Genomic DNA, 18,614 nt, shown 5'->3' with positions numbered 1-18,614 from the left:
TGGCGACGCCAGCTGGTGACGGGCACGCTGACCCAGGACCAGACCCGCGAGCTGCGGATCAAGGTCACCGCCAAGATCGACTGGGGAAACAGGTCAGTGCGCCGGTCGTCGTCGCCTCGCGGGCGGCTCTGCGGACCCCGGCGCGAGCTGGCGTCTCGGACGTGACTCGCAAAGCTCCGCCCGGCGGATTTCCAGCGCAGCCAACTGGCTAGGAGCACGCCTCGTTCGCGGTCGGCTCGGTCTGCCGGCCGACTTTCCAGCTACCGCCGTCGGCTCGGCTGTGGGCGAGGTTTGTGAAGACGTTTGCCAACATCAGCTGTCGGGTTCCTCGGTGGCCACTGGTTAGGTTTGGCCCGCCGCCCTGGCGGTGGTGTCCGGGCACCCCCGCGCGTGCACCGGAGCTGGAGCCCGGGTCGCAGTCGGTCCGGCCGGCGCTGACCGGGGCCGGCACCGGTGTCAGGCTGACGCCGGTGCCCGCAGCCTGGCCCACCGGTGTCAGGTTGTGGCTGGGGTCGGACGGGCGGCCTACTGACGTGGCCCGCATGCTGGGCCGGGCCGGATCGAGCGCGGGTCTCCGTGCGGTCGCCGCGGTCTCGGCGGTGACGGTCTGCGGTCAGCCACCGGCCGTCCCCGCCGACACCGACGCATGTGCGCCCTGGTCACGCTAGTGCTTACGAGCAGAGAGGAGGAGAGAAGGAGGCGAGGTCGCCACTGCATGTGTGCGCTGTCGCTGCTAGAGCTCGTGAGCAGAGAGGGACGGCAACACGCCAGCGCGCACGCGCGGTCGCCGCCGCACGCGCGCTGTGGCGCTGCTCACGCCCCCCGGGATGGACGATGCGGCCGGCTCGGGTGTGGTGCGCGGATACGCCCCCATCACCCGACCCCGCCGCAGCGCGCGGAGCCGCTCCCAGCCGCGTTATCGCCGCCCCACCGATGCCAGCGACGGGTGAGGTCAGCGCGCCGCCGGCTCCTCGGCGCGCTTCCGCTCCGCCGGGGCTTATCTCGGCGCCGGCGCCGGTGCGACCCGCAGCCGTGACCCGCGGCGCGCGGCGGCCGCCGGCAGCCCGACCTCCTTAGCCGGTCTGACCCGGCCGACCCTGGCGTCCGGTCGGCGCGCCGGCGGGTCGGCCGGGGCAGCCCGGCGGGCGGAGCTACCGGCGTCCGGGCGGCGCCGCCCCGCCCGCTCGCCGCGAGGTGAGCGATGTGGCAGCGCAGGCCGCGCCATCTGGCGCGTGAGACGCCGGTGATGGCCCGGCTAGGTGGGCGGTCAAGGCCGCGGCGTCGCTGCAGCGGGAGCCGAGATCGCGCCGAACGGGGCTGGCTATTGTGGCGCGGCGCCGGCGGCGGCGCGGAGGGAGCTGGCCGGGAGCGGGCGTGCGGGGTCGGCGTCGGCGGCGTGTGGTGGTCGCCGACCGGCCGCTTCGGGTGTGATGGATGAGCATGGCTCGGCCGTGAAGCGAGATTGGCGCCGGTTGATCGCGACGTCTGTCTCGCTCGTGGCAGTGACGCCCGGCCTCCGGACGCGGTACATCCATCAGCCGGATCGGACCGTGATGGAACGCGGCCAGTCGAGATTCACACTCGGGGACGATCACCGCTCGGGGAGCTCGCCGGGTTGCCCCCCCCCCCCCCCCACGCTGTTCTATGACCTGGCGCCCAGCCGTTCTCTCGCGACGCCCGCGACCGAGGGGTGGCGGCGCTCAGCGGCCAGCTTGTCCATGCTGCTCCAGCACGGTCGCAGGTGGGACGGAAATGAACTTTTCCTTGCTTTTGGCTGACGCTGGGTCTGGCTTCCCTCGAATGTCCAGAAGTAATTGACGAGGGCTGGCAGGCGTCTGCCGCCGCCGCCGCCACCATCACCAGCATCCGTGTTTTGTGGTGAGAAGGCGGCGGCGGCGGCCTGGCCTCGGCCTCGGCAACGATCGTGCGTGATGTGAGCGAGGCAGCGCGCGGCCTCGCCGCCTGTGGTGGACTGCCGCCCGGCAGCCGGCTCAGGACAGACAGCTCACCAGCAGGACACACACACGGGACACCCTGACCAGCCGGCTCTGGGCAGACAGCTCACCAGCAGGACACACACACGGGACACCTGACCAGCCGGCTCTGGGCAGATAGCTCACCAGCAGGACACACACACGGGACACCTGACCAACCGGCTCTGGGCAGATAGCTCACCAGCAGGACACACACACGGGACACCTGACCAGCCGGCTCTGGGCAGATAGCTCACCAGCAGGACACACACACGGGACACCTGACCAGCCGGCTCTGGGCAGATAGCTCACCAGCAGGACACACACACGGGACACCTGACCAGCCGGCTCCGGGCAGACAGCTCACCAGCAGGACACACACACAGGACACCTGACCAGCCGGCTCTGGGCAGACAGCTCACCAGCAGGACACACACGGGACACCTGACCAGCCGGCTTTGGCAGACAGCTCACCAGCAGGGCACACACACAGGACACCTGACCAGCCGGCTCTGGGCAGACAGCTCACCAGCAGGACACACACACAGGACACCTGACCAGCCGACTCTGGGCAGACAGCTCACCAGCAGGACACACACACAGGACACCTGACCAGCTGGCGTCGGGCCGGTCACGCCCCCTCTCCCGCCGCCCCGCTCTGTGCCGCCGCACAACTATCACCGTTGCCGTCGGATTCAGGAGCACCTGTCACGCCCGCTCTGTGCCGCCGCACAACTGCCGTCGGCTTCAGGAGCACCTGCCACGTCCGCTCTGTGTACCCTTGTCTGTCACTGTTCGAGCGATCCGCTTGCAAATCACAGGTGGCTTTGATAAGCTTTCATCGTGTAACTGACTGACACTGATAGGCCGCTGCACTACTACTGACACCGCTAGGCCGCTGCACCACTACTGACACCGCTAGGCCGCTGCACCACTAGTCTGTTTAGGAATTAGCAGGAGCTGACATGTCAACGAACAAAATCCGGCTGACGCGTCGCCGAGCGCCGGCGCTCTCAGCGGCCGGCCGGACGGTCGAACCCGACTCTGTGACCCGTCTGACCCCCCCCCCCCCCCCCCCACCATCACCAGCCGACCAGACGGTCTCGGTGTCGACAGACAGCAGTATTGTCCAGGACCAGATAGCACGCGCGCCCAGCATTGTTGTAGAACTCATCAGATGACCACGCGGCATTGCTTTGTTCACCGGTCGACAGTGCATCTGCCCGGGACAGGTTGGTCGTTGAATTGCTCTACCTCTGTTGCTCAATGTGCAATGCGTCACGTGATGTGCTGATTGTGATTTGCGTTGGTCATTCGCGTACATTCGTGTTATTTGCGTATTGCCTGAGTTCATATTCTCGCAACGTATTCTCGCTAACACTTGCCACGTTTATCGTATGGTACCACGCGTGCCAACAGTCCGCCATTTTGGTAATCCGTTTGTTTCCGTGGCATTAAATCGCTTTGTAGACATCGATGATCCGTATTATGAGCTGAAATCGTTCATGTCTGCTTCCATGCCCGCTGTTGCCTTGAGATTTACCGAATTCACGATCGAAGTCTAAAACCCGATCCAGCTTCTACATTGGGTGAACGGAATTTTCCTGAATACCTGTCCGATAGGCGCGATCGCCGTAACTGGCAAGCATTATATGAATTCATCGGTGCATTCATCATAAGCCAGTTACGTTGTGATGAGAATAGATCGTGGTGGTTGAGATCGCCGGGAGCATTGACTGAGCAGGCTCTTCATCACCGTCGCATGGCTCAGTGCGCGGAGCGCGGTTTTTGCCCGGGCGCGCCCGTGGAAGAAGGATGTCTTCTTTTTTGAGGAGGAGGATCCCAGCCATCAGTGCAGCCTGTTATGTGGTCTAGCCGGGCCCACTGCCAGGACGACTGGCTTGGGCTCGGCCCTGAGCTGCCGAAGCTCGCGGTCCCTGGCCTGTGGGCCGGACTCAGCGCCGGCCGGTCCAGACACGCTCTCGTGCGTCCCGCCCTCGGCGGCCAGCGCGGCGCACTTGTGGCCAGCGGCCACCGGCGGCGCCGGTGACGTCAGCCCTGTCAGGCCCGGCCCGCCTGTTGACGCTGTCCCAACAGACGGCCGTGCCTGGCTTGGCGACGGCCCGAGCTTTTGTTAGGCGGTCCCGTCAGTCAGGTGCGGCCCTCCTGCTCGTCCTCAGACGGACTCCGGCTCACGGTCACCACAGGACCTGACCGGCCGCCGCCCGCTGTCTCGGCTGGCCGGCAGGTGTGGCTGTACACTCAGACGCAGAGCCTGGCGGCGTTCGCTCCCGGGTTGGGCCGCTCCCAGCCGCGCCTCTCGCCCGTCTGCGCGGTGAGCCCGGCCGGGCGGTGCGCGGCGCGGCGCGGCGCGGCGCGGCGCGGCGCGGCGTTGCCGGCGGCCCGGCACAGCGCCGCGCCTCGCCACGCCACGCAGCGCGGACGTGCCGGGCGGCCGGCGCGCGTCACACCGGCTGCGTCGGCGGTATGCCGACAGTTCGGCCGCGCACGAAACCCGCCGCGGTCGGCCGGTACGGCCTGATTCGATTGTCCAAATTGCCGGCGAGGCCGCTCGACTGGGTCAATATTGGCGCCGCGGGGAGCACCGGGGCGTAACAGCGTCGGCATGCGGAGCCGGCGCACCTGGGGGCGGTCGGCCCGGCTCGGCGCGAGCCTGTGCCGTGCGGACGCCGCCGCGGGCGCGTTCGGCGGCGCCCGCGGTGCACCTGTGCGCGGTCGGCGTCAGTGCTATTGACCCGACCGCGGACACCGTCGCTGCACACCGATGCCAACGAGTCGACCCAAATCGGCGGAGGGCAGGGCCGAGAGCGGCGGCAGCGGCTGCGCTGCGGCCGGCGGCTCCACGTCCTCCCGATCCGTGAAGGGAATCCCGGCTCCTGCCAGCTCGGCGCGGACGGCCCGCGGCAGGCTCCCGCTCGCTGCGGTCCTCGGTAACGGCGCGCGACGGCGTGAGAGCGCAAGTTTTGCGAAACGGACGCCGGCCGGCTGTTTAGGATGCCCGCCAGCTGCGTGATGCGCCTATAAATTCGCCGCTTGCCTCACCGGGCGGGGTTATTCTGCCGGCGGGCCGTCGGCTCCCGTGGCAAATGAGCTTTATTACATTCCGGACGGGGAAGGTAATCTGGCAGTCAGCTTCAAAGCTGATGCGCCGTATGGATCGGATTTTGGCGCGGCCGGGGCCGCTTCAGATCGCTGGCATCTCCGCGGGCTGCCAGGCCGCGCCCGAGCTCTGTCGGGCAGCTGCCGGTGGGAGACGCACTCTCCGCGCAGAAAAACAACTTTCTCCGCACGCCGGCGGGGGATGGCGACGGTGCGGAGTGCGTAACGCACCGGCGCTGGCGGCCGGACGACGCCTGCGCCGCGCCGCCGACCGATCAGATGCGAGGGACCGGCGGTGGGACGGGGCCCGGCGCCCACGGCTCGACCGCGGCCGGAACGCGACGGCTTCGGAGAGCCTCGTCGTGCCGAGCCGGCGTGGATGAGCTCCGCCGCCGGAGGACACGGCCGTCTGTTTACGACGCTTTGACGTCTTCAATTGGTGCGGTCGGAATTCGCGCGCCCGAAACCTGCCTAGTTGGCCGCATTGTTCCTGCGCATTTGCGCGCTGCGGATGGTCCATTCGTAGGTCACGTTCCTGTGGCCTGAGGAGCGCGACCGATTATGGCGCGGGCTGCTGGGTGTTGGGTTTTCCTGTTCAGGTGCTGCTGGCGCCCTCTGGTCGCGCTGCACTGTGCGCGCCGTGAAGTCTCTGTGGAGCTGATGGGGTTTTCGCTGACAGAAGTGACGCAGGGGCGGAGGCCCTGGTTAGATTGATCGCCCACGTGGCTCGTTCGGACAATGGTCCGCACAATTCGCCGATGTGTAAATGGCGTTGTGTCGAGGTGAGGGATTATGTGCTGCGGCCTAATGTTTCATCCAGCCGGCTATTAGCCGAGTTGTGGCGGATCTAAGCCGGTCATGCGTCTTGCCTGTGAAGAGGGGGGGGGGGGGGGAATCGGTAAGGAATGGCGAGAATGAGAGCGCGCAGTGAGAACGCTAATGGGCTTTGGCTGGGCTCTGTGATCCGTGTACGGCTTCCCAGGGCCGGTCGACAGGTTGCCTTCCGCGGCGGAATGCCTTAATCTGAAGCCCTGCGTGTAAACGTCGCTCCTGCCGAGTTACCCGTCCGGCGCCGGCGGCTCAACGCGACACCCGGGGATCCGCGCCGATCGTAATCACTTCAGGTGGCTTGCAACAGTTGGCGGCACCGAAGGACTGCCCGGGCACCATCGGTGCGAGCCGTGTAGCCGCGGCGGCACGTGGCTACCGAGCCGGCCGCCACGTTCGCCTGAGACCGCCCTCCCTGCTCCGGCGGTCCTCCGCCATGGCGCCAGCCAGTCAGTCACCCTCTGTGATTGTCTCGCCACGGGCCACGTCTGGGGGAATGCCTGACAGCTGGGTCGCCGTCCGCCCTGGCCGGTGGCGCCACGGCTTCCGCCCGGTCCATCGGCAGCCGTGTGTCCCGGTCTGCCGGCCGACACGTGCCGCGGCCAGTCAGCTGCCCCGTCACCCGGCCAGTCAGCTGCCCCGTCACCCGGTCGTCACCCGATCAGTCAGTTGGCCTGTCACCCGGTCAGTCAGCTAGCCTGTCACCCGATCAGTCAGCTGGTCTGTCACCCGGTCAGTCAGCTGGCCTGTCACCCGGTCATCACCCGGTCAGTCAGCTGGCCTGTCACCCGGGCGGTCAGCTGGCCTGTCATCCGGTCAGTCAGCTGGCCTGTCACCCGGTCATCACCCGGTCAGTCAGCTGGCCTGTCACCCGGTCAGTCAGCTGGCCTCTCACCCGGACGGTCAGTTACCCTGTCACCCGATCAGTCAGCTAGCGTGTCATCCAGTCAGTCAGCTGGCCTGTCACCCGGTCATCAGCCGGTCAGTCAGCTGGCCTGTCACCCGGTCATCATCCGGTCATCACCCGGCCAGTCAGCTGGCCTGTCACCTGGTCGGCCAGTCAGCTGGCCAGCTGACCTGGTCCCTGGTCCGTCCTGCCTGACTGGGCCGCCCGCAGTCCTGTACTCGAGTGAGGACACCTCCTGCCTGGTGATGCACCATCCGGAACCGGGCATGCGGCGTCGGATGCTGCCATCCGTCAGCGTCTCCTTCCTGTATCAGCCAGGACGCCTGTGGCCGCGGAGAGAGGCTAGGGCTCCCAGCCGGCGATGTGGCGGCGAGTGGACAGAGGGGAGGCCGGGGTCCCTAGCCGGCGGTGTGGCGGCGGGTGGACAGAGGGATGAGGCTGGGTCCCCAGCCGGCGGTGTGGCGGCGAGTGGACAGAGGGGAGGCCGGGGTCCCTACCCGGCGGTGTGGCGGCGAGTGGACAGAGGGATGAGGCTGGGTCCCCAGCCGGCGGTGCGGCGATGAGTGGAGGCGTGTCCGGCGGCGCCCCCGTCATAAAGCCGTCATTCTGTGGTGCGGCAGCCGACGCGCCGGCAGCTGCCGCCGCCCCGCAGGCGTCTCCGGTGGCAGATAATGGCGGCGCGGGCAGCCGATAAGGCGCGCGCGGCGCACTCAGTATCGGCCGCCGGCGCCGCCGCGGGCGTGGGAACAATTTCACGCCGGCGGCCGCGCCGACCGGGAAGCGGCCGCCGAATAGCTGGCGGTCAGCGAAACTGTGTCACGACTGGCGGCGGGGAGCGTCGCGACACGCGTTCGCTGGTCGGGCGGCGGGGACCGACGAAACGCGGCCCGCTCCGAATCGATGGGCGCCGCTGTCGATGGTGGCGTGCGTTGTCGGCAGCAGAGCGGAGTCGACAACACGCACCGAAAGTCGGCTTCGCGCGCCGCCTTTTGCTTCGGTGCAGCTCGCGAGAACTAACGGGAGGGTGGGAACGGGGAGCTCGAGGGAGCAGCTGGTTGGCGGAGGAATGCGCGCGGGCCGGGTTTAGGGAAGGGAAGGGGACGCATTGCTGCGAGATCGCGTCCCCTCCCGGCCTGTCTCGTATTTCATCCACTGCGCGGCGCCCGCTTGCACAGGGGCGGAGCGAGCGCCGACCGGAAGCGGGGCAAAAAGGATGGGAACGCCGCAGATAGATCAGCGACGCCGCTGCTTTCACACGCGGCGCACGGACGTCGCGGAGGGCGCGCATCTGCCGTCCGTCTGTTTTTGCCGCCCCGCCACCGAGCGTTTGGAGGGTATAGCCATTAGCCGTGCGCACCGTCATCCATCACCGCCTGTTTATTTGGCCGCTGCTGCGTGTTTGCAAGCGGAATTCGCCGCGAGCTGTGCGCGGCGAGTGGAGACCCGCTGGGTGGGCGAGATGAGGCCGTCACGCCGGCACGGCTCTCGGGTGTCCCGCCGGGCGCGGTGCCGGCTCCCGTCCGCGGGCACGGGCGCGGCCGGTTTCACCGGCCTGTCGTCGGTGGAAGGTCCCGCTGCCCTCTCTGCTTCTCAGCACTGCGCAGAAAGTGAAAACTGCGCGCGTTCCCACGCCCTGACCCGGGGCCGCCAGCTCGGTTTCACCCGCCGGTCGACGGGTCACGGACGCGCGCCTCCGATGCGTGCGCTGCGGCGGCTCGGCCGACCGTTGCGGCTCGCCGGCCGTCACCGCGCCACAAGGCCTCACGCCGCCGGCTGTCGCCTTGCTACAGGGCCTCACGCTGCCGGCTGTCGCCGCGTTACGAGGCCTCACGCCGCAGGCCGTCACCGCGTCACGGGGCCTCACGCTGCCGGCTGTCGCCGCGTTACGAGGCCTCACGCCGCAGGCCGTCACCGCGTCACGGGGCCTCACGCTGCCGGCCTACACAAAGCGTGACGCTTGCTCATCTTTCGCTCATCGGTTGGATGCGTCACCTAAGCCTGGGTTTTGTCCAGAGCTGCCCGGCTGGTCGGTAGTGGCGGCGTCCACCGTCGTGTCCCTGACGCCGGGAATGTGACGAGCAGCCCACGTAAGCGATGCCAACGGTGCATCTGCGACAGCGGTCTCCACCTGGGAGCCGGTGTGCGTGTCTCCATCAGTGAGACCGTCAATGTGTCATTATGTCGTTGATCGTTCACGCACGGGCTGGCTGCGCCACTCCCATGGATAAGTGCCGTGGATGCGGCTGACGTGGCGCACGGTCGCCACACGCACTGGCTGTCTGCAGTCGTACGCCGGGGCCCAGCTCGCAAGCTGATGTATGGCCTTTGAATGGCACCGATGGATCCAGCGGAGGACTGACTGATATAAATTGATGACGGCGATACAAAGATGTTTTAAAAGACCGTCACTGAATCAAACGGCGCAAAGTGGAATCGTTGCGATTGTGAAGGCGTGGTTGGTGTTACGACCGGCCCTGCTGCTGCACCCCTGGCGGCGTACCACGGCCGCCTACAGACTTCCCCGCACTACTCCGGGCATGATCAACAGGATGAACGGCGACCGACTCCCCCCCCCCCCCGCCGGCGCAGACCTGCGCCGCTGCCGCTGGAGACGGGCCAGCAGGATCGGGGTCGGTCGGTTGGGCCAGCCGCTCGCCTCGGTGACACGAGGACGTCTTCGTGGCGTGCGGACGGCGCCTCTGTTGTTGTGGCACTAACTCCGCTGATGAGGTAATTGGCGGTGATGGCCGGCTGGCAGCGCTGCTCGGCGCCGGAGGACGAGGCTGACGTCAGCTCGGGATGCACTCAGCTGCGAATTAACGCGTCCGAATTCCTGCCCACGCACTGCGGCAGGACCGATGGGAATTCTGCACTCGTTCTCGGTCCAAGCCTGTGCCATTTCTGATCACGCCCGTCGACATTCGTGTGAGGACTTCGTTCCGATCGCCTGAACCATTGTTAAGTTCATGGCACAGGTGCTGCGCGAACTGCACTGCGACAGTTTATGTGAACAATCAGCTAAGCGCTCGCGGTTACTATACGTCTGCTAGCCAAGCCGGTGCCATGCCCCATCACACCACGCGAGCGCTGCGGAATTCCTGGAGCTTTCCCCCCCCCCCCTCCCCCTCCGCCTGGCCTTCGCAATGTCCTGTCTGCACCTCGTCTTACAACGCACACAAGCCCTCGTAAAACATCAGGTCACAGGTGGAGGGCGAGCATACTGCATAGCGCGTCTCGCAAATGGCGTCGCACGCGATCCGGGAATTCTCTCTGTGCCGAGCCGGCTCTGCGTCTCCTCGCCTCGCCGCGCCCGGCGCTGCGCTTGTTTACGATTGGCTCAGACGGCAGGCAGATCGGAATCCGCCATCAATGGAACTGTGATCGACGCTCGCCCGCCCGCGCGTCATATGCGCGCATCGAGCCGGCAGCGGCCGTCGGGCGCGGGCTCGGGCGCGCGGCCTCTGCTCTCCCGTGCCCGTCTCGGCTGCCCGGCGTCGACTCGCGGCGGGGGCGATTCGCCGCGTGACTTGACGATGAGCTCGCAGCTTTTCCGCGGCCGAAATCACGGACGGTTTCACCGGAGCGCGCCGCTTTCCGGAGCGGCGCCCTGCACCCGGCGGTGACTCGGGGTCGTGAGTCACCGAGTCGCCGCGAGTCCGCGCGCGGCGTGAGTCAGCGCCGGCCTGACCCGTCGCGCTCTGTTCCAGGAGCCTGGGCCTGGACCTGGTGCCGCGCGTGCTCGGCTCCATGCTCGACCCGGACGCCATCTCGGTGGTGACCCTGCACCAGGTGGTGAGTACCGAGCCGGCAGAGGGGCGGCAGCGGCGCCTGGTGTCGCTCTGAGCGGGGATCAGCGCCGCGCGCCCTGCCGATGGTGGCAGCATGCGCTGCGTGGTTTTGATCATCGGACGTAATGAACTCGGATTGTTTTAATACGCATCCGCTGGGTGTCACCGTGCCTAACACGTGCTGTGAAGGCCAACGTACTGGTAACTGTCACTGCGGGGGTGGAAGTGATCGTTGTGGTCTGAGTGGTAGTGATCGCTGTTGTCTGAGTGGTAGTGGACGTTGCTGTCCGAGTGGAAGTGATGCATCATGCTGTGCCGTTCAGTGATTTAGTGCACCCTTGTTCATTGAACAGGTTTGCCCCACATGAATGTGTCACGTGCCAGCAAATCACAATGTGGCACGTTTGGCGGCGGTGGAAAGCCAGAGGTCTCACTCCTGTGTAACGTCAGGTTCGGCTTTGCCCCGCGCTTGCAGTGTTGCGTTTGTGACGCGTAGTAAATGCACAGCATGCACGCGAGCGCACCGCCCCGTGAACGCGAAATGCTCGTGAATCACAATGAATCACTGGTCACCGGCATGAACCGGTCCCGCTCCTGGCTGCGCAACCCATTATGAGCGGCCACTAGTGCGGGGGACCATTGCGTCAAGTCCGGCGGCGGCTCTATTTTGAATGGCCGGCACGCGTGGGCGCCCAGATCTGTGGGGTGATTCGCGTACCATGCCTGACTGCGCCGTCCGCCGCCATCACGGCCGTCCTGTTGCGATTACCGCCCGCCTCGTCCGGCTGCCGCGTCTGGGCATGTGTGCAGCGTCGGCTGGCCGGACCGCTCGCAGATCTGAGTCGGTCGGCGCCGTGCGTCTGCCGTGGACACACTTACCCGGTTTACATGGGCAGCCGAGGATAATTCGAATTAAGATCGGAACGGATCATGCGACGTTAACCCTCTCGGCGAGGGGCGTTTACATGGGCGAAACCGGCTTTACGTCGGATTAACGGTCGATAGTTCGATCCCGCTTAGTTCGAACCAAGGAACGGGTTATGGGCGAAAACTGCGCTTTTGAGGCGAACTGAACAAAACAAGAAGAAAAAAGCCGGTACTCTGCGTATGGATGGCGAATGTCACGAGCCATGGTGGGCGCGAGACAGCTTTGAGGGCGAGGAGGAAGATGGACTCCGTTGGAAAAATGATCTGTGCGGGACTCATAGGCTTTGTAGCTACAGCACAAGCCATAGCACTTGAAACACAGGAGTTGCGCAGTCAGCACTGCCAAATCTGTCACATAAGCAGTGTTATATGCAAATTTTTACTAGCAGGAAACTGGCTAGCACGAAATCAGTATTTTCTTGTATTGGCCAATGACACTCACAAACTTACCACACTCATCAGTATGCCACCCAGCATCACGTCATCTACTTTGCGCAGCCCAAGAAACACATTACCTAATCCCGCACCAATGCATTTATGAGCAGCCTGCAACAGTGAGCTAAGCTACAGAAATGACTCATGAATGCTACATAGTTAGTGGCAAAAATTGTGTAACTATGTTGTCTTTCCCCATCCAATGCATCATCAGTACCTGAGGGCAGCATTGCCATTTAGACTTGGCATGGACTGGCAAGTCAGAATGCAGCTATTTGCTTTCTTGACATACTAGCGTTGAAATACTGCTTTGATATCCTTGCAGTCAACAGCATTGGCTGATATGGACTGATGGCTAGGTGGCACAAACAGCCGTGTTCGCACAGTCCAAAGATCATAACGTGAACCAGCCCCAGAGCTGTCATGACAAAAGCAATCTGGGCTCAAAATTCATAACGAATGATTAATTATAGCAACAGCTCAATTATCCACCTCATGGTTTGCAAAGATACGTGTCACAAAAAAGCACCGAGGCAACATATTTACTCACCAGTACAAAAACAGGTAATGATGTGCACTGCAGATGTTCTCTGCACATCATGTGGCATTAGGTTAGGTTTACTTAGTTTATGTGCTGTTTTCTTCCACATGAAATGCACAAACCTGGATTTGACAGAGTACTGATGACAGCTAATTTCATCCAGTGCTCACATTTGCTTTCTTGACATTTTGGAACCATCACTGGGCAATTTTGGTCCCATCATTAAAAATAGTTCACATTCTGCACTGACTGCAATGATCTATTGCCTATATTTGTTGATCCTTTGCATCATGCAGGAATTATTGAGTTACCTATCTCACACACATTAAACCGACAAGCAACAAACAGCCTAATTGCATCAAAAACAAATATTCCAGCCCCCGCTTCCTTGCCAGTTGGTCTACCAGAGTGACGTAACTTCATATTTCCTTGACAAGCCAGTCACCAATATCCAGCACATCCCTCCTGCCAATAGGTGGTCAACCAAATGTTCAAGTCACAGGAGGAATGTCTGCAAAATCAATCCTGGGGCATTTATGCATTCACCTAATGAAAGAAACTATTGGTACTCCCTGCAAGAATTGTTGAACAGTTGAATTACCTACCTAGTGGCCTGCAAAGACACCCATCACAAAAAAGCACCAAGGTGACATATTTAATCACCAGCACAAAAACAGGTGATGATATGCAACACAGACGTGTTCTCCATGCAGCATGTGCCATCGTGTTAGGTGTTAGTTTATGCACTGTTTTCCTGCACATGGAACACACAAACTTGGATTTAGCAGAGTAATGATGACAACTATTTTCATCCAGTGTTCACATTTGCTTTCTTGCTGTTTTGACCCCATCATTGGGCAATTTCGGTCCTACCATTAAAAAAGTTCACATTCCGAGCTGACTGCAATGATCTATATTTGTTCATCCGTCATATCATGCAGCAATTTTTAAGCTACCTTTCTCACACAAATTAAACTGACAAGCAACCAGCATCCTAATTTAAGGAACATCTGCAAAAACACGCCTGGGGACTTAAGGTATTAACTTAATGAACGAAACTTGGAGGCATTCTCTGCAAGAATTTTGAGCAATCCAAAAATTAAAATGAGAACAAGTCAAAGCTATATAAAATAACCATATTACCTCCATCTGGCTTTTGGACGCATGGAGCCTGCCCCAGATGTAAGCTAAGCTAACCTTTAGGCGGAAAGATAGCACCAAACACCGTCGACGCCTGCTGTCTGCATAGATCAAGCGCCTAGCAAGGCTAAATTACGTGAGCATTTCTGTGCTGCTAGCCACTCAAGGCCCTCAATAATAAGAGTAGTTTTAGCAGCATGATGTCAACTCCACCTTCCTTCTCTTTTCCCTTACCATCTTGGACTTGAACCGTCTCGAGCAATAGCTAAAAACCCGTGGAAAAGCGGTAACACCGCACAAAGCTGAAATGGCTATGAACAGAACTGCGTGCGCCAGGCATTTTTCTTTTTTTTTTGTTTAGACAGCTGACGGCCGATAATTCGGACGAAATCCCTTCCTGAACGGATGATCCTCTCACGGGAAGGGATTTCCTCCGGCGCACGATTCGAATCAGCGGAACGGCGCGTGAGTGTATACATGGGCCGGATAGTTCGGATCGAGGACGGGTCCCGGCTTAATTCGAATCACAGCTGCCCATGTAAACAGGGTAACTGTGATGCTTGGGGTCTGGGGAGGGTGCTGTGTTGAGGGTGTTGAGTCGGTCGGCGCCGTGCGTCTGCCGTGGACAGACTGTGATGCTCGTTGTCAGGGGAGGGTGCCGTGTTGGGGGTGTTGAGTCGGTGGGCGCCGTGCGTCTGCCGTGGACAGACTGTGATGCTCGGGGTCTGGGAGGGTGCTGTGTTGGGGGTGTTGAGTCGGTGGGCGCCGTGCGTCTGCCGTGGACAGACTGTGATGCTCGGGGTCTGGGAGGGTGCTGTGTTGGGGGTGTTGAGTCGGTCGGCGCCGTGCGTCTGCCGTGGACAGACTGTGATGCTCGGGGTCTGGGAGGGTGCCGTGTTGGGGGTGTTGAGTCGGTCGGCGCCGTGCGTCTGCCGTGGACAGACAGATGGTCGGGGTCAGGGGAGGGTGCTGTGTTGGGGGTGATGGCACCCATCGCCGGCACCCGCCGACGGTATTTGGACCAGTGTCCGGAAACCGCTGAGAACTAGTTCAGGCACGCGTGGCAGAAAGGAGACATGGTGGGAGCATTGTGCGTGCGCGCGTGGTATGTAGGCCCTAGGTGTGAACCTTGTACCGCTTCCCATCGCCCCTCGTTCGCGCCTGATAAATCGTTGTGTGCTGTTATAGTGTGCCGACTGTTGCGTGCGTGAAGCGTGTTTTCGCTACCGTAATTATGAACTCGTCCCATTTCTTTGTAGGAGGTAGGGGCTACAACCCTAAGTAGTGAGCATACGGTCAAAAGGGACTGCACTGTAGTGGTTTTTGATCAAGAGGGTTATGTTAACGCATCCCCAACCCGTTAAAGAAGCATTTATCGTGCTAGCGTACCGTAAGTACAGATGAGTTAGGTGCTTATGGTTTGCTATCAGATTCATTCGTTGGCTTATCACCTATCAACATCGTTTGTCCATCATCGCCGAAGCCTCAGTGATCGTAATTGGATTTCACAGCCGTCAGTTTGTTACGTGACGTCGCTGTGATCATGTGTGAAAGTGATCGGAAACTTTCTTCAGCGGCACTGTTCTAAAACGCCACAAGCTGACAGAGCGTGGGTTTTCACCGACATGCTAATGAATAACCTACGGCCAAAATTTCACTTTCAACCTTCGGCGCCTGGCTTTTGCTGGCCGTTAAAACATGCGGACGCTCGGCGACCGACAGCATGCTTGCGGACGGCTTTCGATGGCGGGCCGGGCCGGCCGTGACGGCGTGGTCTAATGACGCTTATCGCCGTCTTACTGCCGGTCCGCCCTTTGTCGTCGGCCGCCGCGGATCATTTGTTTTTGCGCCAGCGTGTTTTGCTCCGTCGTTTCAAGGCTGGAGCCGCCTTCCGTCCGCGCCGCAATGGTCGCAACGGCCCGCGGCGCTCTCGTCAACGGGGCAATTACGTCCGCGGCGACCCGGGGCGCCCTGTTGTGACTCAGTGGCTTCCGAGAGGCGCGCGGAGGTCGGGGCGGCTGGGACGATGACCGCAGGCCGTGAGGCCGGAACCGGCCCGGCTTTGATGCGGCGCTGACGGCTCGCTCCTTGTTTCAGCACACCCAGAGTCTGGAGACGTCGCAGGGCATGTCGGTGAGTGCGCCGACCAGCTGGCGTCGCTCGAGACGCCGAAGCGCCAGCTCTGGTGTCGCCCGGCTGGCTCGTAGGCGGCCGTGCTCGCCGGGCGGCACCGCTAGTCGTGCCGAGGCATCGGCCGGCTGCCGACCGGCCGTGATTGGGCCGTTTATCTCGGTCGGATCTGACTGAGTCAGTGGGTCGGCCGCGCCACATGACTCACGCGCCGCCACCCTTTCGTCACGCGGCACGTGCCCGGACCGCGGGATGTCGCCCACTCGTGCCGGCGTGTTGCCGACCGGCCGTGTCGCTGATGCCTGTCCGGGGCCGGGGTGGCGTCACGCACAGCCGGCGCTGCGCCACTCGTAAGCCTCGTGACGCCAGGCGGGGACGCGTCACGCTCGTGACGGCCGTGACTGTGCGGCGTCAACGGCCGGCGCCGCCTGACGGACTTCTGCGTTTCAGATACGGGGCACGCTGCGGAAGAAGGAATCCAAACAACCAGCTGCACATAACCTCTACCTGGCGCTCAGAGACTTCGGTTACGTCATAAGCGAAGATGCCGAGCTTTACTTTTCCCTGTACGACGCCAAGAAGGCCAAGTTTGTGAGGTTCGTTCAGCCAGAATGTGGGTTGACTGTAAAGTTCCGGCGGATATGTAAACTGTCTTTTGAGTGAGTCAGTTTCCAACGCACAACAGTGATAAACTACTGCGTCGAGGATTCACCTAGGTGATGCGTCACACGAGTGAACTCTTAAAGTACAAATAATATTAAGACAAGTCGATTGCTGTCACGTCACACTCAGTGGGGCGCCCAAACAGCCTAGCATCGTAACACACCGCTATGGTGAGTGAAACAGGGAGCATTGCTCGTGCGTTGAGGGAGGTGCCCGCACGGACGGTGACCACCTTCCAAGCACTGTTTTTGTCAGCTGGCCCGCGCGTCCACCGCTCCGCTCGGCTGGTTGTGCGCCGGATAGGATAAACGGCTCTGTTTTGGTTTCGAGTATTCCGCTGTTGTGCCAGCGTGGGTTAGTTCCCGTTACTTTTGCGCCTGTTGTGGTGCCCAATGCCCAATCACGGGGCGTTGCGTGGCATGTTTACCGTCGCGTTTGTATCCGCCGCCTTCCAATTCCGGATTAGCGGCTCGTCAGTAACACTGCCGAGCGCAGTATGCGTGGTGTGCTTTGGCCGTCACTTTGCTTCATGTTTTATGCATGGCTCTGGTATTAATATTTATGCCTCCCCCGTCTTCCAGTGAACGATTTCTAGTCCAAATATCGAGAGACGGCACCTCCAGCTTCTTCAACAAGTCGACCAACAACAGCTCGACGGTGTTCACGGTGAGTTATGTCGTCAGCCGGCGCTCCGGTCCGCCCGTCTCCCGCTGGCCTGGCTGGCCGTGACACAAACACCTCTGTCACGTGACTGCGGCCTGCGCCGACGCACAGGTCACGTAACTCTGAGCGACGCTAGCGCGCGGGTCACGTGATCCGTCACTAGTGACTTTCACGCGACGAGGCAGCTCGGCGGCGCCCGTCGGCTGGCCAGGAGTCGGCGGTGCTTTCGGCGCCTCGGCATTCTGACCTCACAGGCGCCTCTCGTCGGCCGCCGAGCCACGGCAGGGCGCCCTGACCGTCTCACGGTGACAGCCCAGGCTCGGCCACGCTGCCCAGCCGTCACCGGCGCCGGCGCCGGCTGGTATGCCAGGCCCGTGCTGGAAAGCTGACGTGGGCCAGCGCGCCCGTCCGATGCCCCTACTAAGGACCTGTCTTTGACAGAGAGACTGCGGCCGTGAGGTCCTCGGAGCGCGCTCGTCGGCCCACGCCGGACCCGTTTTTTGAAAGCGGAACGAATTTTCCACGGATCCTCGGGTGTACGCCCGATGCTCCAGCCCGGTGCTCACCGTCGAAAACGAGGCAGGGATTCTTTCAGTTCCCGGGACATACACGGGACGGTCTTACCCGGCGCCTGTCCGGGGGGCGGGTACGAATGCTCCGTGAGTTCGGGGCGTGTACATGCGCGGCGTTCGGCGCCTGCGCGTGCGCCGTCGGCGGCCGGCCAGAAGCGTAGCCACGCTTTTTTTCTTTTTTTACTTGGCTTTTTTGCCCAGTGATTCGGCCAGTGGAGACGACGCTAACTGCCGCCACCCCGGGCCGTGGGCAGCTAGGCCGCGAACCACCGTGCCGTCTCAGACGGGGGGCAAGCAACAGCGTCCGGAGAAGTGGCCTATCCGCCGCCGTTTGCGCTCGGTAGCAGCGATGCGCTTGATTAGGATGGCCACACTCGCCTTGTCCGGCGCGTCTATGTTTCGTGTTACACAATGACTTGGTCGGCACTAGCATGCAGGAAAGCTGCTTATCTGGACTCAAACAGGACGCGTCTAATGCGCTGCAATGGTTCGGTGAACCGTAAAAGTGCGGTTGGGAAACGAGTTGTTGCTTGATATTTCATCATCTTAAAGATTTATGTGCTTCAATTGAGTGTGCCCGCTTAAATGGTGTCCAATTCAGTCACAGTTGGGCAATTAAACGCCTACCGATGGCACAAATGAGACCAGTTGCCCTCACGTGGTCCGATCTGTGGCCCAGTGATCTGTGATCTGTGATCTGAGCTCCGTCGATGGCGTCATGGCGCGCCGCGCCGCCGACTTTGATCCGTGTGCCGCGGCAGCCTTCACCACCGCGGTGATGACAACAATCGCCGTTGTGCGCGCTCCAGCTCTCGCCGGCCTGCCATTGACCCGTAGCCGTGCTCACGAACAATGAGCGAAAACTATGCGCGGCGCGTGAGCGGGCGGTCTGTGCTGCCCGGCCTGGGTGGGCGGCACTGAGGAGCG

The 18,614-nt window shown here is 62.2% G+C and overlaps 1 protein-coding gene across 1 annotated transcript in view; it reads left to right on the top strand.

Annotated features, from left to right (window-relative positions):
* LOC119111663 (dedicator of cytokinesis protein 4-like) overlaps positions 1-18,614 on the top strand; it is a gene marked incomplete at its 5' end in the record, with an annotated part of 63,709 nt that continues 45,095 nt past the window's right edge. The window contains 5 exon segments of the mRNA XM_037235472.1: positions 1-92; positions 10,536-10,620; positions 15,757-15,792; positions 16,240-16,385; positions 17,034-17,118. Coding sequence (XP_037091367.1) covers positions 1-92; positions 10,536-10,620; positions 15,757-15,792; positions 16,240-16,385; positions 17,034-17,118 — 444 coding nt within the window.

This window comes from Pollicipes pollicipes, unplaced genomic scaffold, assembly GCF_011947565.3.
Source record: "Pollicipes pollicipes isolate AB1234 unplaced genomic scaffold, Ppol_2.1 Scaffold_7261;HRSCAF=8764_pilon_pilon_pilon, whole genome shotgun sequence".
Lineage (NCBI taxonomy): Eukaryota > Metazoa > Arthropoda > Thecostraca > Pollicipedomorpha > Pollicipedidae > Pollicipes > Pollicipes pollicipes.
Note: the sequence above shows the minus strand (reverse complement) of the source record. Positions and strands in the feature narration are given on the sequence as shown.